A 23,518-nucleotide genomic window follows, 5' to 3' on the forward strand; every position below is an offset into this window, starting at 1 on the left:
CACGCGCCTACTTTAGACCGCAAATAGTGTGTTTGTTTTTTTTTGCGCAGGTTGCCTTGCGGCATAGGTGTGTGTATAAATAAATGCGCGGAAGACCTCTCATGTAGAAACTGCAGTTGTGGCTTCGCGAACTTATCAACTTATCGCACTAGAGTCAACGCCTATAAGTGTCTGTTTGATCCGTTCGTATCTTCTCAGCTCTTAGAAGCCTCTCTCGAGTAACCCTCGTTCCTAGGCAGATCCAAAAACACGTGCGGTGAATGTCAGCTGTAGAGGCTGGAGCAGCACACTTCGAATAGTTCATGGGGTTTCCATGTGTTGGACACCAGGCCATTTTCGGCACTACACAAATACAAATTATAACTGATAATCAAGTCATTTTTTTACCCTCTTGCATCATCCAATCTTTTGTGCGTTTCATATAAATAGAAAACGGCCTGTTTCTGATTCGGAACCAGTTCGTTTTCTTGGAATATTCCTATTAAACTTGATTCAAAAAGTGAGTATTAGCGCACGGCTGCTTAATTTGACACAAGTGGCCAGATCTATAATTTCTCTATCACTTGTACGGCACAATCGTGATCACTCGGGTAGAAATCTCAAGCTATTCCTACTATGAGTTCAACAAATTCCGGGGTAAGCTTGGAAAAATATCGTGGTCAACGCCATGTGTGCGTGGTACACAACATCAAGCAGACTGCAGTAACCATTTACAGTGACGCTGGCATGACATGTTTTTCATTTATTTATTTTTCCATTTATTCATTTTTCCTATGGAAAAAGAACGATGTTTCTGAAATGTTGCCATGCAGCTCCCAAATACGATATTTAGTTACGTAAAGGCACACCGTAAATAAAGAGGAGCCCATAATTGTTCAGTTTCGTGCTGCATCATTGGCACGAGGCGTACTTCGCCGCACAGTGCGAAATCTGATTCGTAAGTACGTGGTAAATTTAGGGGACACAAATGAATGAACACAAGATATAAAGACGGCACAGACAAAAGTTTCTCTTTTGGTTTTTCTTTGTGTCGTCTTGTCTTGAAGTGGACGATAAAGATGGCAGTGCGGACGTTCCTGTAAACAAACCACGCACATATCACTTTTTCCGAAAGTTCCTTGCAGGCGTTACATTCCTGACAGGCTACCAAAATTTCTAACCAAGAGAAAGATGCAAGCATGTGCAAGCTGTTTTATGGAGCCCTTCGACCACCTTTTTTAAATATATCCTAAAACGCAATTTTCAAATAAATGTCCTTCGTATAATTAGAATTATAAATGCTTAATTAACTAAAAAAAGAAATTGTTACGAACAGAGAAACAACTATTTAATTGAGCTGCTGACAGCGATAATTATCATATCACTTTGTGTCCCTCTGGCCATATAACTTATGTGCACAGGTGGTCTTCGCGTGCCTCCCAGTGCTTAATATTAAGAATACCATAAAGCTTAACTTTTAAAATCCCATATACAGTCAAATCATAAGAAGCCAACAAACAACGACACGCCGGCCAGCACAGGAGACATTATTTGTAGTTCTTAGTTTAATTACAGAGATTATAAGTAAATGGAAATGAAAGTTGATGAAAAGACAACTGGCCGCAGGTGGGATACGAAGCCAGGTCTTCGCATTACGCGTGCAATGCACTTATCATTTAAGCTATCGCCAGCACCGTTTTCCCATCCATTTTCTGGTGTGTTTATGTCGGTATACCAGAACTAACCTTTCTTTATTAAACTTCATAATTAATTAACGAGGGGGCAAATTTACGATAAACTTTCCCCTGTGCTTTCTTTGGCTTCATATCATTGATACTACCTAGAATATGAACAGTATGGCAGACAGCAGACATATCTGTGATCCGCCAGCAAGAGCATCTCGTAAGGTAAGCGATAAGGTAAGGTACCCGATTCATTTCACTACCAGAAATTTACCGCCTCATTAGATGCCGCTTCTAAAATTATTTGCCAAGGAGGTCACAGCGACGGCGCCTTGCATCAAGAGAGAGAAATGAGGGCTGTTGCATGCGCTCTTGCATAGTTTGATTTTGAGTGCATTTCAAATCAGGCAACCATACAACATTCAACTGATGTGACTCCTCTTACCGACTAATCAAAATGATGTAATCATATTTCCCAAGACCAGCGCTAACTTAAGCGGAAGACGGTGTTCAATAATTCGTCAAGCGCAAACAATTTATCAACATTGGCTGAACTCCACCAGATATGGGGGCTTGCCGGTTACCCCAAAAACAGTGCACATACTGCGGAAAGTACACTAACACACCACCCATACTCTGGGGCTGTTGCCTATCGCCCGCACCCTTCTTCCAAACTCGCATCCCACTATGCATCCGAATGATGGGGGTTAACTCAAGCCACTACACCGGATGATCAAGGGTACCTGGCGGACTTCATTGAGTTGGCTTTGACGAAATTCACCAGCGAGGCCCTGGACTGATGTCCTCTGAAAACTTGACCATTTTACCACTTTAATAAATAAAACTCTCTCTCTCTCTCTCTCTCTCTCTCTCAAACTGCAATTGGCTGTCGCCACATCTATACTAACGGTTAGGTCAGCTCTGGGTCATCTGCTAGTGGCATCTGCATTCTATCAAGACCATAAATCTTAGTAAGGATTTCCTTCAAGACGCCAGCAACTACTGCAGAGTTGGCTGCGATGCGTGAAGATTTTGCCTACGTCTTGGAACCTCCGGCTAGTATGTAAGCGATCTTAAGACTCACGGGAGGCTCTTCATACTGCAAATTCATGACGCACGCAGCACGAGGAAGGCACGTCCCGTAGGCTGAACCCCCGCGTTGCGCCGCAGTTGTTTCCCGCCTGCCGTGTCATCGCCGGCTGCACGAAAGCCAATCTACAGTTACAGCAGCCAATCTAGCTGCTGTAGCGGCTCATAGCGGCGTCTGCGAGCCCATACTCCTCAAATCAGATGCTCTTGAGTCTGCTGTTCCGGGGAGCTCCCATCGATCGGTGCAGAGTAAACGGCAGCACACGCGACTCTTCGCGACGTTAGTCCCAATTGTGACACATCGCATGCCGCGTGGCACAGATGGGCACGATCGTGCGTGCTTTTTAACATTCAGTAGCGCACTAATACAGTCTGCCACACGCGCGCCGTTCGCCAGGACTTGGATCACATAATTTGTACTTGAAGCGTTTCACAACTTCCAAGACTGACTTTTCTAAACCTCCGTCGCGATGTACGCCTTAAACTGAATGATGCTCTCAGACCTTTTGGGAGCGCTGCTTCTGTTTTACGTGCGAGGAAGGCGCTTTTAACCCCTCTGCGTCACATAGGCGTTAATCAAGTCCTCGGGCCGTATTATGTAAGGAGTCTTTTCGTTCGATTCTATTCATTTCTTCTCATGCATTCCGCTGAGTGGCCGATCTCGGCGATAGCGGGGGTAGGAATCCGTGCGAACCATTGACGAAGAGCAAAAACAATTAAAAATGAAACGAATACTTACATAATATTGCCCTTCAGTTTCAGTTTCAGTTTATTATTCTTTAAATACAATGAATTGGTAAAATACAATACACAGACGAGGGTCCCAAAGTCAAAGACTGCAACGGGACCCTCGGCTAATAATAACTGTAACGTTTATTCCGTTCGCCGGCTTCCTTTCATGCTAATAGCGCTTTTTTTTTCACAAATTAGCTGTTTGCAGTACGTTTTCAGTTTTACTTTATATTATTCGTTATATTTTCCACATTGATTGTACTTTTTTTTCTTTTTTCATATTTCACCGTAATCCTCTGGTGTAGCATGCCAACATGTGTTTTGCTAACATTTCCAGCTGTCGTTAGTTTCTAGTCTTACTCTATTTCTCTTTCACCCTCTGTGAGCGTCAGTGTTGGCCTCGACTCAATAAGGTCCCGATGGCAGGGCCGCCAGTAGCCCCATTGCCTACTGCGCCGGTATGTGAGGCTATCCACAGGAAAACATGAGCGAACAAGGGCGAGGACATTAAGATGATGGTGGACGGAATTTCTCGTAATGTTTCGCAGGATGAGATTCTACATATAGCCTGCGAAAATCACGTTTATATCTCGCGGTCACTAAGTATAAAGACTCATCCAACTCTATCTTGAAGCTCCCAATGTTATCTGCTAGGCAAGCATATAGCGCATTTTGATCAAGACTAGAAGGTTCATAATTCACATTTTGTTTCGCAAAAACTATAACAACACCACATCAAATAAGACAGGTCAAGTGCGTTCGAAACATATTGTACAGTATGAACTAAGTATCCCAGCAGTGCGCGTACCAAAGAAAGTGAATATTTAGCTTGAATTCTAATAAAGTGATCGCAATCATTATGCCACAAGCTTGACAGGAGCACAGCGGCCTATTAAGCATGACACTCGTATTCTTCAGTGCCTTAGGTAGGTTAAAAATTTCGCGAGAATTCGCCTACAATGATTGCCTCAGTTGTGCGAGGTCACACACACATAGACACACACACGCGAGCGCGCACGCACGCACATTTACAATTCCGCACAATGTGCAATTCTGCACGCCTTGTCAACTGTTAACGTGGCGCTGAGGATAATTACTCGCCTACCATACTTCTGACCTGGCTCGATTCCTCGCACGCGTCTAAATTTCCTTTTTTTTTTTACGCGGTCATCATTTCGAGGCCACACTGATACCATCTGCGTCTTACCTATTCGGGAGTCTTGCTGTTACACGTATTCCGTGCGTCCTTTTCAAATGCAGCTTGTAGACTTTGCAACCAACCTGAGACTATAGAACTGTTGTGTTTTTGGTTCTCACGCGTTTTGTTTTGGGGATATTTTACAACGAACCATCAAAAACACTTTTCCTACTTCATTTTACGCTATCCGACACTATCCATTCAAAAATACCATCAATATTCCACCATATAGTTTTTTTTTATGTTATTGGGACTTAATTAATTACGGAGGAGCCGCATGATCGACAGACACGAGAAGGTCTGTCTTCCGAGAAGGGGCTGCTCAGGTGCATAGCGTGGTCGAAACCTTTGATCCCGTTCCTGAATGTCTTATACTTCTGAACAGTTGTGTTTGTTTGCCCACTTTTTGCTGTTTTATGAGACCGTTAGATTAGTGTACGTTTTTTGTTCGCCTATGTGTCTAAATATAATCTAAATAATGTACGCTCTATATTACGTTACTTCCATGCAATTAAGAATATTGTTAGCATGGAACCGAAGACAGTTATTCGCTTACCAAGTTTCAGTTAGTTTCTTCGCACGGGATTAAACTTTCTTAAATTCTTTCTTTTCCTGTGGGCACCGTTTCGGAGCCAGACATATCAAGAGGCCAAAGGGGGACGGAGGTAGGCAAGGAGTGCTCTCACATCAAAACACTGCTGAGGGGCACAAAACGTTAGGAATGACTGCACTTTGTTCTCGGCATTTTTAATGCAAATGGCAAATTAATGTATGTTGCAAAACACAATGGAGCGAGTTCTGGTGTGCCATAACTTGAAGATCACGTTCACGACAAATCGCTTGTGTTATCAATTGCACAAGTGTCGAATGCCGCATGCCTTGAAGGCCAACCTTTCTTTTTACCTTCCCGTCGCTGGGCCGTAGGCTCCAGTCAAATGTAAACTAACGAGTCCGAATGTCTGCCGCCGCGTGTCCAAATGTCTGTCTCTAGGTTCCTCGCTCAAAGTTATCGTTAGTTAGTCATTTATGAGAAATTTAATTATTTCTTTTTCTCGTAATAGTATTTCATTTTATGCATTCAATGCATCCAATGCTCTCAATGCATTCTCCCCGTTCGGAACGGCTCATGTGGGCGCGTATAAAATGTGACCAGACGCGAAGTAGAAGCCTCATCACGGTGACAATGTTTCGACAATAGCGCTTTCCCAGAAGAAAACGGGTCTTTCGAAGCATTGGCACTTGGTGCCTTAAATGTCAAGAAATCTTCAAGACGGTCAGTAAAGCTATTGTATATCAGCTAGAAGACACGTTCAACAAAAAAAAAAACGCTTTATGCAGCTTCTAAACACGATGCATCGGTGTGTGTTTCATCAGTTTTCGCTTGCAACAGCTTTAGGCAGGCGTTGTGCCCCTTCCGGTGGCAGTTGCCAGCCTGCTCGCTTTCCCTTTCCTGTTAAATGTATATATGTTTTCAAAACAAACAATAGCAATAAACGGCGTTTCCCGCGGGTACGTGCGTACTAACACGGGCAGTGAATAAACAGCAATCGTTTTAAACCTCGTCAAGAGCTAATAATGTAATCAACAATTGACAAAAAAAAATAATTGACCGTGCTAGCTCTTCAAGTTGAAAATGAAGAGCGCGCGCATACTCGAGCAACGCAAGGTATCGATCCGTAAAACGTATAGTTCATACTGCCCTGTTTGATTAAGAAAAGCATAAATAATTGGAACAATGTAGCGGCTTAAGCTGCTGCTTCCACTTCGCAAGTGAGCAGAAAGGCTGCGCTCGCGCAAGCGAATTTCCACTGGGCTGCCACGTCAGCAGTTTTAATTCCAAAGAGAAAGAAAAAGATAAAAGAAGCAACTGACGTCGAAACAAGTGTCAGGAGAACGCTCGGGAAAAAAAAAAGGGGGGGGGGGAGCGGCCAGTCGCCTGAAATAAGGTTTTCTCTTTGTCGTTAACTAACGTTAGCATTCTCAATAAAACGATGCGCAGAGCAAAGCCCAGAACGAATGTTTTCTATGAGGAGACCATTAATGTCTTTACATTCAATTACGTGAAGCTATATGTACAGCTGTGCAGGCATTGCGTGTAGATTTTTATCGCGTGCAGTGCGTTATTTGTTTTATCAGTCAATCCATTGATGCGGGAAGGGCATGCTTCTAAATGGTCGTCCCAATTCCCTAATGGTCCCGGCAATTACTCGTTTCATTTGTTGTCCAAGAACGTCGCGGTACCGCGGTTGAACAACCCCGCACGCATCCAAAGCCTGCAATCGCCGATCTCCCAGTACTGTGCGTTGTTGGTCACGCAGATGATTGCTCTAATTGTTTGTTTTCTTTCACTTTCAGTCGTTTTCATTACAGCTCGGGGAAGATTCAGTTTCGAGAAATTGATGACAAATAATCAGATGAACAATGCGGGGTAGGCGGTCGATGGTTTGTTGGGCTACTAGCGACACCAGGATCAATCCGCATGTGATTAAAACAGCCCACACACGTCGGCGATGGAACAGTGGCTGTGCGGCGTTCTTCTCCTGCTGAGCACATCTTCGCGTTTTACGTGCCCAGACGCGGTGGACACATTCTTCTGATGCAGAGTGCAATGAAATGTGCCGGTTTACGGACATTTGGTGCGCATAAGAGAGACCTATGGGCGGCTGAAGTTAACCCCAGAGCCCTCAACTACGGCAGCCCTGTCTTAGTTTCAAAGACATGTTTAAAATGAATCAGTTGTGGATCAATGTAGCTGCCTACTTTGATCGTTCCCCCTTTTCTTTTCAATTAGCTACAAGTAGACAAAAAATCAATGGTCACTGTGGCCATCAATAACATCCCATGTACAAAGAGTTAGACAGATGGTTGGTGCATATATAAAAGTGCCGCTTGCCTGTATATATAAAGAGTGAACTGGAAGTCTGCACATAGTACGAAAATTCAAAAAAAAATGAAGAAAGGAGAAATAAAGAAACGAAGAAAAAAAGAAAGTTGTACTGTAGGTTTTGTCGGCACTGCCTAACAAAATGCAAGCTGAAATGAAATGTCGCGCAGCTTCCAAATCATTGAGACATACCAATAAGTACAGCTGGTAGGTTCTGAAGTAACAGGCTCTCAATCTGCAACACCTCAATCCAAACGCTTTCGTGCATCGGACGAATTGAAAAATCTGTGTTTCGAACCCATGCACACTGTGCTTCATTCTGTGAGCCTTTATTCGTTGTTACCGTTTTCTTTCTGGTTCTGTGCGCCAACAGAATCTCGAATTTTCTTTTTGTTCTTGTTTTTTTTTTTAAACGGACGGTGAAGTACGACGAGAGAGTGAGAGGGAAGAATTTTGGCATGCAGCTGCGCTTTCTTCGTCGATAAATTCTCGCGGTTTGGACAGGCTCTTGAGTTTTGTGGCCTCACACTAGAGCGAACCAGCGCCTATGGCGTGGCTTTAGGATACGCGCAAACGAGCCCACGTGCGCGCTTCGAGACGACCCTTGCATTCAGAAGAGAGAGCGATACGTATCGCACTGTGCCCCACATTTTGCTATGTACGCAGAAACAGCCTGAAGCATCCCGAATTGTGCATGGATGTGCGGTCGGAAATCGAAATGAAGTTGCGACAACGCGGTTGGTGCACGCACGCAGCCTTCGTTGAAAGGCGCCGGGCCAGCATGAGGTCCCAGCGGGCAACCCTGTATCAGGCGCAGAAAGCTTCAGTCGTCTTGCCCGAGAGGAGTTTACCGCAGGATCTTTGCGTAAACAACAGTGAGCAACCGTGGCTCGCGTATAAATCTACGACGACCCCTTGCGCAATATAGTAGGTTTAACCCGAATGTCCTACCGCGCGTCCTTGAAGGCGGCATTTCTAAGAAATGAGAAGATTACACGTATCCACTCGCGGAAATCCGTCGACCAAAATTCGCTCATCACGTTCGGGCGCTTATGAACGTCACGAAGCGTATACCTTGTCGATTTGCCGCCAGAACCCGCCGCGGAAACTCAGAGCCCGTGGCGTTCCGCTGCAAATCCCGACATCGCAGGTTCGACGCCCGACCACGCTGACATCACTTCACGCAGGCGGAATGCCAATACGCCAGTTTGCATATACTTTAGCACACTCTAAACCACATGGTTATGAAGATTACCCCGGAGTCCTACACTACGTCGTCCCTCGGTGCCCAGATATAGAACTGTGTATAAATGAATCAATTAGTTTTAAAAACGAGTACAAGACTGGTTTTCGGCGCTTAAGTCGGCCTCGCTCCCTCGAATAAGCATGTAGGGCAAAGTCTACATACTACCTGCATTGACCTGGTGCGGCTTGCACGAACATTTAATAACGAAAATAACAATTGATTAAGAACGCGTTCTTAAATGCTCCATATAGACAGCGCCTGGTCCGCGCAAGAACGCGTTCTTAAATTCATTATTATTTTCGTTATTAAATGTTCGTGCAAGCCGCCCCTGGTGTGCTTCAGTACGCATAGGCGGCATTACCTCACGCTGCAATGACTGATCCCATAGTGCCCTCTGTGGAGGACGCTGCGATTCGCGACGTCATCGGCGTCTCCAACATGGCAAAAGATGAAATCGTCGTTTGTTCGCAAGTGAGCTGCAACATACAAAACAGTGTGGAAGGGCCTGACTTATGCACTGTTGTGCCATTTTCTAATAAAAAAAGATGAGTTTCTTTACTTTTTTTCGTTCTTTTTCTTCTTTTTTGTGCTACTGCAGGTTTTGTTGAAACAATGCTGCTTTGCCACAAGAAAAGCTCGGAAACTACGAAGTCAAAGACCAACAAAGGTGCCAACTCACGAATAAAGTTTAGCCGTTACAAACAGATGTATTTTAAGCCCACACATGAGGTAAATACAAGAGAGAGACAGAGAGAGAGAGCGTGAAAGCACCAAACTCATTTGCCATCGCAAAATCTATCCATTCAAGATATCAGATGTGCACATCTCTTTCAAGTGCTTAGTGCTATGGGAGGCCGACTAATGCATTTATCTTATTGCTTACGTAAAGAAGAAGAAGAAGAAGTATTTTAATGATTGGAAAATGTAGAGAGGCTTACGTAAAGAATCTCATTAACATCCCACATCGTTTGGCCGTCGTACTTTGCAAGGATGGCGTGGTTACCTAACAGAAGTGCGCAGCCGCGGTTCTTGCAATGCGAAGCAATGTAAGAAATGTATCTGTGGTTTTCTTGCGCCGAAGCCAAAACGTGAAGCTTTTACCAACTATTCAACCTTCCTGTCTTTATGAATATAATATTGTTGAAAAAAAATTCAGATTCTTCCATCAGAAAACGCTTTTAAGTTTGACAGCTTTTCGTGTAGCCCTGGTGCTGGCCTGCACGTACCCTCTCCATAAAATTACTGTAACGTACAATAGTCAAACGAGTGCTCCCAGCTTTTCGTGTGCGTTATTCGCCCTGCTAGATTTGCACCACGAAGCACGAACCTTGAGAGGAGCTCACATTTTCCCTGTCTCTCTTTATTTATTTTCTTATTTATTTTTGTTAGCTCGGCAATGCATGTTATAAGGTCGTAGACGTGAAGGTGCATGTAGAATAAGAGGAAAGCATAGCAACAAATTAAAAGACGCTATGCAAAGAAAATACTAGAACCACGACGAAGTAGTACAAAAGTACCTAAACTGTAGTGGCCGGCAAGCTAGCAATAAAGATAACTGCATCGATTAAACTAAGAGCGTGAAGGTAGAACTTGGACAGAAGTTCTACCTTCGCGCTGATAGTTTGATGTCCAACCAATAGCCGAAACGTGAGCCTTGTTTAACTGCATCGAAATAAATTGCACAGTAGAGCATTTCTTTTTCATCGTCCTCATATAAGGGAAGAAGTCAGGGAAAAAATATACATTGCGAAATCAGAATGGTGGTTCACTGGCATATCAGCTCCTCAATATCTACAAAAGAAAAAAACAATTAAAAGGAGCATGCAACAGAATACGTGTGCCTGATCCCGACAGCATGGAGCGTGGTACCCTTATATATATGGGACTAAATCTTTGGTAAGATCGCATGTGAGCTTATCAGCAATATGACTCGTCTCGAGAAGAAAAACAGGAAGATAAAGAACTTTCCGATGTTTCTAATTTTGATACGATAATGTAGAAATATAAATGGCGTAGGCTGCACCAACGTCGCATCCACGTAATCTGTGAATCTGATTTATGCAGGAAAATTGATGCTACCGAAACAAATAATATAAATGGACATGCTAATTAACGAAGCGAACACTATATGCGTGAGCGGAAATGTTCGGGATTCAAAAGAAATAAATGCTTTAGCGTCAAAATATTTTTACTATAAGCGCGCAACAAACCTATATCTATACGAACAATACCGACCTGTAGGACGCGAAGTATGTTGACATTTTAATCCTCAAACGACAGTCACCCTGACGACCTCAGCCAAGCGTAGGCGACCACTGCAGCGACCTTCGTGCTTCCTTTCTTCTTGTCTTTTCACTAAGCTGCAAGAAAAGACATGTCAAAAAGTAAGAATAACAAGCAGATGCACTGTTTGCTGCCTACAGTCATCTTCTTTCATCCACCATACAAACTAAAGATCGTTTGTTAGCGTTGGGCCCATCACGTCCTAAATCGCAGTATGTGATTACACATATATCATCAGCCTATTTTATGTCCACTGCAGCACGAAGGCCTCTCCCTGCGATCTCTAATTACCCATGTACTGCGCCAAATTACCGCTGTCCTGCGCCGATGAAATTAGGAAATTTACCGGAGCCCGCAAATTTCCTAATTTCATCGCCCCACCTGGTCTTCTACCGTCCTCGACTGCGCTCCCCTTCTCTTGGCACCTATTTTGTAGCTCTAGTGGTCCAACGGTTATCTAACCTACGCATTACATGACCTGCCCAGCTCCCTTTCTTTCTCTTAGTGCTAATTAGAATATCGGCTATCCCCGTTTGCTCTCTGATCCACACCGCTCTCTTCCTGTCTCTTAACGTTACGCCTAACATTCTTCGTTCCATCGCTCTTTGCGTGGTTCTTGACTTGTTTTCGAGCTTCTTTGTCAGTCTGCAAGTTTCTGCCCCATACGTTAGCACCGGTGGAATGCACTGATCGTACACCTTTCTTTTTAATGATAATGGTAAGCTTCCATTCCGGATCTGACAATGTCTGCCGTGTGCGCTCCAACCCTTTTTATTCTTCTGTAAATTTCCTTCTCATGATCAGGGTCCCCTGTGAGTAATTGACCTAGGTAAACGTACTCCTTCACATACTCTAGAAGCTGACTGGCGACCCTGAACTATTGTTCCCTTGCCAGGCTATTAATCAATATCTTTGTCTTCTGGATATTAATCTTCAACCCCGCTCTTATACTCTCTCTGTTAAGGTCCTCATTAATTTGTTGTAACTCGTCCCCAGTGTTGCTGAATAGAACAATGTCATCTGCAAACCGATATTCACCGTTGATCCTTACTTCTAAACCTTCCCAGCTTAATAGCTTTGATACTTCTTCCAAGCACGCAGTGAATAGCCTTGTGGAGATTGTGCCTCCTTGTTTGACCCCTTTCTTTATAGGCATCTTCCTACTTTTCTTGTGGAGAATTAAGGTAGCTGTGGAATCTCTGTAGATATTTTCCAAGGTATTTAGGTAAGTGGTCTGTACTCCTTGACTGCGTAATGCCTCTATGACTACTGGTATCTCTACTGAATCAAATGCTTTTGCGTAATCTATGAAAGCCATATAGGGAGGCTTATTGTACTCTGCGGAATTGTCGATTACCTGATTAATGACGTGGGTGCGATCCATTGTAAAGTATCTCTTCCTGAAGCCAGCCTATTTCCTAGGTTGACTAAAGTCCAGTGTTGCCCTTATTCTATTGGAGATTATCTCGGTGAATATTTTGTATAATATTGGAAGTAAGCTAATGGGCCTATATGTTTTCAATTTTTTAACGTCTCCCTTTTTGTGAATTAGTATAATGTCAGCATTCTTCGAGTTCTCTGGCACCCTTGAAGTCGATAGACAGTTCGCATAAAGGGCTGCTAGTTGTTCAAGCATTATGTCTCCACCATTTTTGATTAACTCGACTGGTAGTCCATCTTCTCCTGCCGCTTTTCCCCGTTTCATGTCTTCCAAGGCCCTTCTAACTTCATCGCTAGTTATAGAAGGAGCCTCTCTGTAACCTGTTCATTACTACTTCGATTGGAGTTAACGTGGCTGCTTTGGGTACTGTACAGGTCAGTATAGAATTATTCCTTCTTCCGCTGCTTTTACTATACCTTCGAGATTGCTCATGATATTACCCTGCCTATCTTTCAGTGCATACATCTCGGATTGTCCGATGCCTAGTTTCCTTCTCACTGATTTCAGGCTGCGTCCATTTTTTACTGCTTCCTCAGTCTTGTGTAGTAGTATAGTAGTGTGGCGTAGTAGTCTTGTGTGTGTAGTTCTTTTTCTAATCCTTCTCTCTCTCACCTATCGCATCCCCTTGCTCCTCCCCCAGTACAGGCTAGCCAACCGGAGGTAATCTCTGGTTAACCTCCCTGTCTTTCCTTTGCCTTTCTCTCTCTCTCCTCAGTCTTTCTCACGTTATAATTTCGAATATCCCTTATTTTCTCCTTGTTGATCAGTTTTCACAGTTCCGCGAATTCTATCTTATCTCTTGAGTTGGGCACTTTCATTCTTTGTCGTTTCTTTATTAGGTCCTTCGTTACATGGGAGAGCTTGCCTACTGGTTGCCTTGGTGCCTTACCTCCCACTTCAATTGCTGCCTCTGAAGCCAGTCTAGTTGCGGTTTCATTCAGTACCTCTATGTCAGCTTCATCTCTCTGTTATAAGGCTGCATATTTGTTTTGCAAGTAGCAGCCCGAATTGGTCTGCTTTTACCCTTACTGCTTCTAGGTTGTCCTGTTTCTTCCTGACCAATTTTACTCTTTCTTCCTTCATATTGAGGTGAATCGTAGACCGTACCAACCTGTGATCCCTGCACTTCGCCTAACACTTCGACAGCCTTCACTGTGCTGTGATCGGCAGAAAGTATGAAATCTATTTCATTTCTTGTTTCACCATTAGGGCGTTTCCAGGTCCACTTTCTGTTGCTACGCTTCCTGAAGAAGGTGTTCATTATTCGCAGCTTATTCCTTTCCGCAAATTCTAGCAGCATCTCTCCTCTAGCGTTCCTAGAATCGACGCAGTAGTTTCCAATTGCTTGTTCACCAGCCTACTTTTTCCGCACTTTTGCATTGAAGTAGCCCATTACTACAGCAACCTGAGTTACAGTAACTCAAACATAATATATATATATATATATATATATATATATATATATATATATATATATATATATATATATATATATATATATATATATATATATATATATCTTTTTTTCTTGCACTATAAGTTAACAACACATGCGTAAGCACGGGTAGAATCGCTTGAACGGCCGCTGTCACCACCGCGCTTTCCTCGCATTTCGAACGCGCCAAAATGCAACCGTCTCAGCCGGGCGTCTAAAACGCCGACACTTCGACAAAGAGCACGCGTGCACCGCTCCTGCGAGAGAAACGCGAGTTCGCTCTCTGCGTTTCGGCGTGAGCTCTGCTCACTTCATGAGTGCATCTCCACGACTGCGCGCTGCCAAGTAAGTAAGGGCGCTTTCCAGCTGCAGAACGTCGGAACTCCAAATCGCACCCCATCCGCCCTCGCTCTCCCCGACTTCCGTAGTGCCACCATGTAAGACCGGCTTCGCGCGAGAGCTCACATGTGCTCCTGTTAAGCCACCGGAAAGCTGCAGAGGGCTCGATCGAGAATGGGAAAAACTGAAGTTGGCTGCTCAGCTAGGCGAGAATGTGTTTCTTGCGCTGTCTACAATACATATGATGAAGACAGGAGAGTTTAGGGGCATGCCATCAACGTAGCGCTCTTTTAACGGGGAAGCTTGCTTGCGGCTGGTGACACGAAGCAGGCGCTTTTGGGTTTAAAAAAAGTTAATGCAACTGCACTGTTGTCAAGACTACAAACATCCGAATAAATGAATTCGGTTTTCACTGTCCCTGCAGCATTATAATCTACGTTTGGGAAATCCGCAAAAGTGCCACATTTGGAGGGTTCGGGCCTCTTTCTCCTTTTCTGTAAGGGCATATACCTTGGAATCGGAGACGGAACCTGCGGGTACTTGAACTCCCAGGCGATGCTCCGACATTTCATGTCTCTGAAAAGCATAGATAAAGGTCAAATTTCACGGTACCTGCTCTCAAAAAGCTTCTTCAACTTGAAACAAGACAGTTCATATTCGTAGTTTTTCAGGTTTCCTTTCAAACACAACATGGAAAGGAACAGGGAGCCGTAATGATCGAAAAGTTAAAGAAGGACCCCCTCCCCCCCCCCCCCCCAAAAAAAAATAACGAAAGAAAACAAGAAAGGCTCGCAATTTCATAATCCAAAGAAAGGGCATCCTTTTTCACTCTAAACGAGCCCGGATGCTTAGGTCTACTTTACCCGGACAAGTCATCTGGTTACAGCAAAGGGGCGTGAAAGCACGCCGATTTGTTAAAATTAAATTTATTTATTTAGGGGGTTTTACGTGCCAAAACAACTTTCTGATTATGAGACACTCCGTTGTGAGGGAATCCGGAAAAATGAACCACCTGGGGTTCCTTAACGTGCACCTAAATCTAAATACACGGGTATTTTCGCATTTCGCCCCCATCGAAATGCGGCCGCCGTGGCCGGGATAGCTGATTTGTTGAGGACTTCTTTTATTGTTCGGATTTATAATGCTTATACTAAATGCGAAACTTGTTAATAGGTCCTCAGGTACTGCAACCTTGAGCAACCGATAAAAATAACCCATCGACCTGCTTTTTCTACTTGAAAACAACGTTCAAAGCATGCCACAATGGAATGCCGGCGCCTTGATGTAAAGACGCTAATTTATAACCTCGAGATTCACATGAAGCAAGTTAAACGGGAACTTCGTTCTCTCTTTTCCTTTTCCGTTTTTTTTTTATCTCTCTTTTTTACAACGAGATCGCAAGTGACTCGGCCCCTGATGCCGAGCTTCTGTTATAAAAACACACGAGACGCTATTATCTGGACTTGCTAACTTATCACGCATAAAATCTGCGCCACTTTTGCCCCGCCTTGTCGAACCAAAAATAATTTTTGTGGATAGTTCATTGTACTCCTGCAGAGTTAGTTCTACAAGTCTGTTTGTTCACTGCACTTTCTCTTGTTCCTCACTTTTTGCTACACGCCGTTTATTTGAAAAATCTCCCATCTAGACGCAGGGACTTCTAGAAAAACATTTAAAAAAAAAAGATATACGTGTCTCTCTCGAACAAATTTATGCGACACATGCGCCGTCGTTGGTTCGCATTGTGTTTGGCCCTTCACAAAACTTGGCCGTACCTTCACATATCCCGCTTTTCTATTGCTGTCAAATAATATAAATCAATTCCCTTCAACGTTCTTTCTCATAGAATATGGCACATATACCAAACAGCTTTTTAGTCGGCTATTTGTTTAGCGTGGAATCACGACGCAAACTTCATCGCAGAAGACCAGCTCTAATACTACGCCCGTAAGGAGAAACTGTAACTGATTTAGCGAAAAGTGGAATTGAAGAATTGGCCTGCTGCATTTCCAGAGGCTCAAATCAAATATATTGCTACAGACAACTGCAATGAAGATCATTTCAATGAGCCGGTAAGCTTCAACCGGGCCTTATGTCCAAATCAACCAATATACCTGACTCCGATATATATATATATATATATATATATATATATATATATATATATATATATATATATATTCACCGCCTGCGAGCCGCCTCGATAAATGCTGATTGTTGCATTTACACTGACTGTCCAGAGCTTAGTTTCTCCAGCGAGGAACGCGAGAAAACGCACAGCCTCTCAGCTATAGGAATTCTAGTGCCCCGAGAGAAAGCTGGTTTTGAACGCACAAATTCCTCTCCGTGTTGTCACACGCCAGTGGCATCTTACTCGGTGACCTCTACCAGCACAGCGTGAAAGGCCGTGCCGCGTATTTCTGATGAATTTGGGAGGACGCACAGAGTGGTGACAGCGCTTGCCCACATATCATGAGGCCAGAATGTAATGACCTCTTGTCCTGCTTCATGCAACATAATTGACCAGATACTGGGGCTTGGTCCTACACGATGTGAACACGCCGCTTTTTCGAAGCAGGGACGTTACGTAATGCGGCATTGACACCGTATAAGTACGTGAGGCGACTGCACGTAACTCTGTCGCTAGGAGTGCGCAAGTTGAAGCATTAACCTTGAATAGATGAAGCAAGATCAACTGCGCAAGCTTGTCGGCCACCTTTACATCCATCTTAACGGGAAGGTGGGTGGAAATGAAATTTTCGGCAACATAGCCAGAGCCACGGTGACAAGAGCTAACGGGGCGCCACAAAGAGCGAGCTGCCATCTAACACTAAAGTTATGACGTGCAGTGCCGTGATTTCGTAGCGATGCCTTCCGTTCAATTATATGCCCCTCTTATCCCCCACCGGTGACGGCTCTCTCGTTCTGGCTCTCTCGTTCACGGCTCACTCGCTCTGGTCCCTGACGAAGTGCGAGAAGGAATAGAATCGAAAAAGGCATCGCTGCAAAATGGCTGCCCAAAAGCAGCACTGAAGGGTACGAAAAGTTCACCTTGCAACAAGCAAAAGCACAGAACCTAGCGCTGCAATTTTTGTTCAGTTTAGTTAGTTAGTTAGTTAGTTAGTTAGTTAGTTAGTTAGTTAGTTAGTTAGTTAGTTAGTTAGTTAGTTAGTTAGTTAGTTAGTTAGTTAGTTAGTTAGTTAGTTAGTTAGTTAGTTAGTTAGTTAGTTAGTTAGTTAGTTAGTTAGTTAGTTAGTTAGAACTGCAGCCCGAAGACTAAGCATGGGGACATAAATAACACAGGACAAATTCTAGTAGTGCAGTGCCAAACACCGACAGAAGACAAATACTGAATGTAATGATAGCACAGGCGAGATAGGGGGCTAACAAAAAAAAGGAAAGAAATAATAAAGAACAGTTCGCTTAAAAAGTGAAAGTATGCAAAAAAGGATAACACATTTACACTTACTCGCAGTCGATCGGCGTCGTGCAAAACTGGGTTTTCACTCGGAACCCGCTCGCACCGAAGTGTTTCGGCACAAATTCGTTCCGTCCACTTATGGTTGGAAGGAAGTGTGAGTGCGTGAAAGTATTTGCGTGAGCCAAATATGATCTAAGGACGGGATCATACGTGTGCCTACTCCGTTTTGATCGTGACTTTAAATGCACGTGAGTATTCATATCAGACAACACAGGCAATACAGAATATTGGGCCTCTAAATAACGTTTCTTTGGTATCCTATGAGTAGAGTGTTGTTATCGTTCACTGGAGCCCCGACGGTGACAAATATCTTTCGTGGGTGTTGTAGATATATCGAACTGTTTTTCATTCTTTTCCAGCTCGCTAATATCTTTATTTAAGTATGGGACCTAAGTTTCGGCCGCATATTCTAATCGGGGTCTTGCACTGCACCATAGGTGATAATCTCTATGTCGAATGGCGTTCTTTCTGAGCCTGTGCGAAAGGAACGGAATTGTTATTTTAAGTACATGGCGCAAGTCTTATTAATAGGGCTTCTTCGTGTCAGGCACCCAGTAATTTGGTGCTCCAAGTACTTGGATTCGTTAACCAAGACAATGTAGAACTTTTTAGGCGAATACGTAAACTTCCAAGAAAACTTTCATATTTGTAATCTGCATAAAAACAATGTTTCGCTATTTAATTCCGTTCATCAGCGTACACAGCATTCCTAAACGGAATTCAGGTTGATTCCGCAAGCATTTCTGGTCCTTGGTAGTACGAATAGCCTTAAATAGTACATAGGTCATCTGCAAGATGTCCCATATTTGCGACCAGTGTGTCCGTCGATGCAACATCATTATTCTTTTCTCTTGCCCTGCCAAAGCAGGTTCTACAATAACGATATCGAACTGAACACCTAATTATGACGTCGGCACACCGTTCAGTGCATTTTTATTACACGCACTGTGGCGTGCTTGGCCGTAATACACCAGCGTACTGCCAAGAAATTCCACGAAAAAGAAAAAAAAAAGAATCTTAAAGGTGTTAGCATGGCGTCAAGCAAAATTCACATATTTATGTAGGGTAATAACAAAAACGTCGTGCCCAACTTTAGTGTTGCTTATAGGCACACGAAATCCTTATCATGGAGCGTTTACAACAAATGCAAACATGAAAGAGAACGGAAGGCCCATTTGACGTAAATAGAACTGAGAAGGCATGGTAACCCTCGACCATAACAGCGCACGAAAAAACATAAACAACTTGTCTTATTATATCGAGACTTCTAGAGCGTCTGATCAAGAATACTAATTTCTCAGCAGTACGGAATCAATCCCTCTGTACTAGAAAGAAGAGCGACAGAAACGGCGACCAAAGTCACCTTTTTAAGCATTATTTCATTTTTGTTTTCTTTGCGAATCTTCTAGACTAGACGTTATATTTGGTTAGACTCTCAACTTGTACCGAATGCTTTACTTTTCAGCACCGTCTATGATGCCTGGGTGTGACGCACGTGGCTGACGAGCTTCCTACCTGCTCTTCTCCCAAGACCAGGCTCCCCAGGGCGCGTCAGGTCGCCACAGGCACCAGAATCCCCGGACGCGCCTCGTGTCGCAAGCGAGCAGCGAGAGGGCGCAGCTGAACGCCAGCAGTGCGCTCAACACGGCGAGTGTCGTCTCGGGGCTGTCCTGCGCAAGGCACACAAGCACTTCCCCTGATCCGGCGCCGGGGACCACCGTTGCGTCATTCGCGTCATTTCGCAGGGCACAGCCCACAGAAGAACTCACCGCTGCTTTGAATTATCTGCTTTCGCCGAGGGCACGCCCTCGGCGAAAGCAGATAGAAAAAGACCAAGCGATCTTTTTCTTTCTCTCTTTTACGTAGATGTAGATCCTTGGGATATACATCTACCTTTCTTTTCGCCTTCCTGTTCTTTTCTCCGCGCCTCTTCTTCTACCCCTTCTCCCCCATCTCTTGCGGGCAAAATGTCGTTCGTGTGACATTCGGGTACTATAGAAGTTGCGCTCTGGGCAGAAGGGTTCTCATTTTCTACAAACTTATCTCAGGGAGAGAGAGATAATATGAAAAGAAGAGGGTAGGGAGACTGACCTGGAAAGCATCTGGTTTCATTTGCCTTTTCTATACACATGAGAAGTGGGATAAGAAAGAAACAAGATTGCGCCGAAAATTACGGGGAAACAATAGACGCGAAATAACTGAATGGTCATAAATTTTTATTTAAGCCATCCACTCGACCTTGTTTACTTACTTTGCATGACGCCTCGAAGTGGAGTCCTTGAAGGCTTCCTTGACAAGACAGACTAGACAAAGCGTCTACTCTATGAAATCTGCATATCTCACATTAGTCTCAACAAGTGGCTGCGATAGTGCCAGAGAAAAATGGAGCTGCAACGTGTGCTCGTACCCGTTAGAGCTCTACAAACATAAATACTACGAAGACCAGCGAATGCCGTCACGAAATATCAAGACACCATCATAATCCTATTACCCCAGTGCCCCTGTTCTGCTTCAGTTGACTCCGTCTTATGTATGCAAATTTCCAGATTTCCCCAATGCCACCTTACCCTATGCTGTCCATGACTGCGTTTCCCTTATCTTAGCGTCTATTGTGCGACTCCAATTGATCTCCGGTTATCGGCTCTAGACATTACCTGACCTGTCTAACTACACTTCTTAACCTAAATCTCAACTAGTAGATCAGATACAACCGTTTGCTCTCAAGTCCATACTTGCCGTATTCTTGTATCCCATCCTTAGGTTCCTTCTCAAGATTTCTTCTGGCTCATATTTCCGCCTAATACGTTAGTTCTGGCATAATGCCCTGCTCGTATACTTTTCTTTGCTAGGATAACGTTAATCTCGTTCATGAATTGGGAATGCGCGCCTTAAACGCTCCACGCCACTTTTATTCGCCTGGACATTTTCTTCTCATGATCCGAGTTCCTTGTTACTACTTCACCAAGACCAAGTGTACTCCTGTACATATATTTAATAATACAGCTGAATTAGCGGTGGTCAGCTGCGCAGCTAACCATCAATAGCGAACTCTTGCTAACGTGGTCTGGCTACAGAACGTTACCTTAGTCATTACGTTACTTCACCATAAATCTGAAAAAAATAAAGTTTTCAGTTTTACGTATACTTAACAAATTAATACGTATAATAGTAACTATTCTGTTAATTTCACAGCTCAATGAGCAAAGTTGTCCTATCTGCCATAAGTCTATGTTCTTAGTATTTTTTAGCAAGGCTGTGTGTTTCTCGGCCACTTGCGCGACCAGTCTTTTCGCCATGCATTCTTTATCCTTGGTCCTGCTCTTTTAAGATCCGCTTTCTGCACATCATAAAATGGACACAAAATGAGCACCTCCTCCTTGTCGGCCTCATTACTCGCTGTTCGTGATGGTTTATCCCACCGACATGTCCTGAATCTTCTTGGTCCTGACTCGGCAAGCTGGCGCCCTTCGACGAACTCGGGAGACATAGGGGCCGGGCGCACAACCCAAGCCCAGACTCCATGTCCAGTATAGACAAATAAAGTTTGTGCGCCCAAACTGTTTATAAACGAGAGATACAATAATATATTTAAATGGTCACTCTAGGCTTGGATACATAGCTCCCTTCCCCTTACCAACTATTCGTAAAAGCAGATGCTAGCCAATCTTGATGCTCGACATATCATCAGCGAAGGCTGCCGCGGCCCATGACGAAATGGCAAACACGGACAAAAAACGTGGCGTATTCAGCCCCAGAAAAGAAGTCCTCACCGCGGGGAAAAGGAGCGGCACCACGGGGAAGGCCGCCAGCTCGGCAGCTTGCGCCAGGTGAGCGAGATGCCCGGGGCAGGGCGCGCCCTCGAGCAACCAGGCCGGTAGCACCGCCAGCGAGCTGCCCACCGACGCCTTGGCCACCGCCAGCAGGCACAGGCTCAGGCAGGGACGCCCTGCGCCCGTTGAAGTCGTACTTCCACATGGGCAGTCCATCGTTATTGCCGCCTACAGCGCGCACTCGTTAAGGTATCGTAGGAGTACCAAAACATGCGAGCCGCCTTCTAGTTATGGTACCATCGGATAAGAGAGCAACGTCGAAATGACGACGAGGCTAGGGCCCGTACCGGCCAGGGCCAAGTGGGCGAGGCAGGCGGCTCCACCGGCCAAGCAGCCGCAGAAGACGACCAGGCCGCAGCCGGCGCGCTCGAGCAACGCGAGCGGCGCCACACAGGCCGACAGCTCGGCGCACGACATGAGCAGCAGGTGCAGGTACGAGTTGCCGGCCAGACTCGCAGCCAGGTACACTTGTGCCAGCGACACGGCGCCCGTCAGCAGTCTGCACGCGGTACAGATTATCTTGCAAGGCTCCTGGCAGGGAAGGATGCTTCAGGAAATCATTTGTGCGTAACGTAGACGCTATTTATGCAAGCTCCAAGTTTCTATCTCGCGATAGCTGTACTATGGTCAAGTTGCGAAAGATGGCTTCGGCTATAGTCGTAGAATGCTTCGCTATAGAGCTACCAATTGCAATGAATTTCCGTTTCCTGCGAGGTGTTTCTCTACAAGCTGCATCGATTGACGCCACATTGGCAGCACGCTCATATGTCGCCTCGCTGATATGTCGCCCAACAACACAGCTGGGCACCGCGAACACAAAAAACATAACCCGTGGTTCGTGGTGCAGTGCTACACCACACCACAGACCTTTTGTTTGGCACCGCAGACAGTCTTGTTCTTACTCCTAATATTTTTTTTTCCACCGACGAATACAAAAATTAAGGTTCACATCAGTACCAGTGCGGTTCTTTCATTGCACGCGGTACATCCCCCCCCCCCCCGTGCCTAATGTAACACCTTTTCCACTCCGTTTACATTTCCAACTTATGAACAAAATTTTTCTTAATAAAAAAGAACAAGATATAGCTGATTACATCTAGCTAAAGTGGCTACATTTGTTTACTGCCAACTAGAAAACTAATTGCAATACGTACGACTTCCCTAATACAGTAAACTCGGAAAGTTGGCAGCGATCCACGATGGCGACAGTAGGACGGGGACAAAGGCGCAGCTGTCAACCAGTGCCGTCCTGCCACTGCACTCACTCTGTTTTTTTTTTTTTTCGGTTGCTTCTTTTCCTCCAGCTGCGTCTTGGTCGCCGTCCGACTGTCGCCACTGCGAGCTCGTTTGGTCGTATCGACGGTCACGTGAAAGAGTGCGCCGATCAGAGGCCGGCGCTCCTCTCGCGCACGCGTGGCGCCAGGCGTCTCACGTACCCGACGATGAGCACGACGACAACACGCCGCCGCCTCGCGGACTGGACCCTGGGCAGCTGCGCTGGGAAATGGAGGATCTCGCGGCCGCTCAGACGCGCCAGGGACGCGCGGAGCTAGAACAGAGAAAGCGCCGGTCTGTTGCAATACCCCCTCCCACATGAACTCCGTATAGCACGCTGAAACGGTGCATGGTTGTCTCATTTTTATTTCTTCATTTTTTTTTCATGGGGGCGAGGGGGCGCGGGTTGCATCGCACTTTAAGAGCAGAAATTTTTGTTTAAATCTAGTTCGCATCCGCGTGTAGATCAAGGACACATTATAACGACCGCATGGACCGCGGATTTTATGACGTGACAGCCGATGGCTAGCGAACACTGGCGGAAAGCCTGCAATAAGGACAGGCTGAGCGCTATCACCGCCACTTCTTTCTACCTGTTCCCGCAGTTCCCGGCAATATATAGCT

General features: G+C 44.8%; 1 protein-coding gene across 2 annotated transcripts; it reads right to left on the reverse strand.

Annotated features, from left to right (window-relative positions):
• Positions 1-720: 720 nt before the first annotated feature.
• Positions 721-22,883, reverse strand: LOC142591806 (uncharacterized). 2 transcript variants are annotated; one of them, XM_075703957.1, is made up of 7 exons: positions 22,774-22,883; positions 21,907-22,118; positions 21,560-21,735; positions 19,305-19,459; positions 14,819-14,884; positions 11,046-11,170; positions 721-1,076 (listed from the first exon to the last, which is right to left on the reverse strand). In XM_075703957.1, exons 2-6 carry the CDS (start codon positions 22,034-22,036, stop codon positions 11,080-11,082), a joined length of 618 nt encoding a protein of 205 aa, XP_075560072.1. In that variant the 5' UTR covers positions 22,037-22,118; positions 22,774-22,883; the 3' UTR covers positions 721-1,076; positions 11,046-11,079. The 2 variants fall into 2 exon arrangements, with proteins under 2 accessions (XP_075560072.1, XP_075560073.1); XM_075703958.1 differs by lacking the exon at positions 721-1,076 and adding an exon at positions 2,671-2,860.
• Between the last annotated feature and the right edge of the window lie 635 nt (positions 22,884-23,518).

The sequence above is a fragment of the Dermacentor variabilis genome, chromosome 1 (genome assembly GCF_050947875.1).
Source record: "Dermacentor variabilis isolate Ectoservices chromosome 1, ASM5094787v1, whole genome shotgun sequence".
NCBI lineage: Eukaryota > Metazoa > Arthropoda > Arachnida > Ixodida > Ixodidae > Dermacentor > Dermacentor variabilis.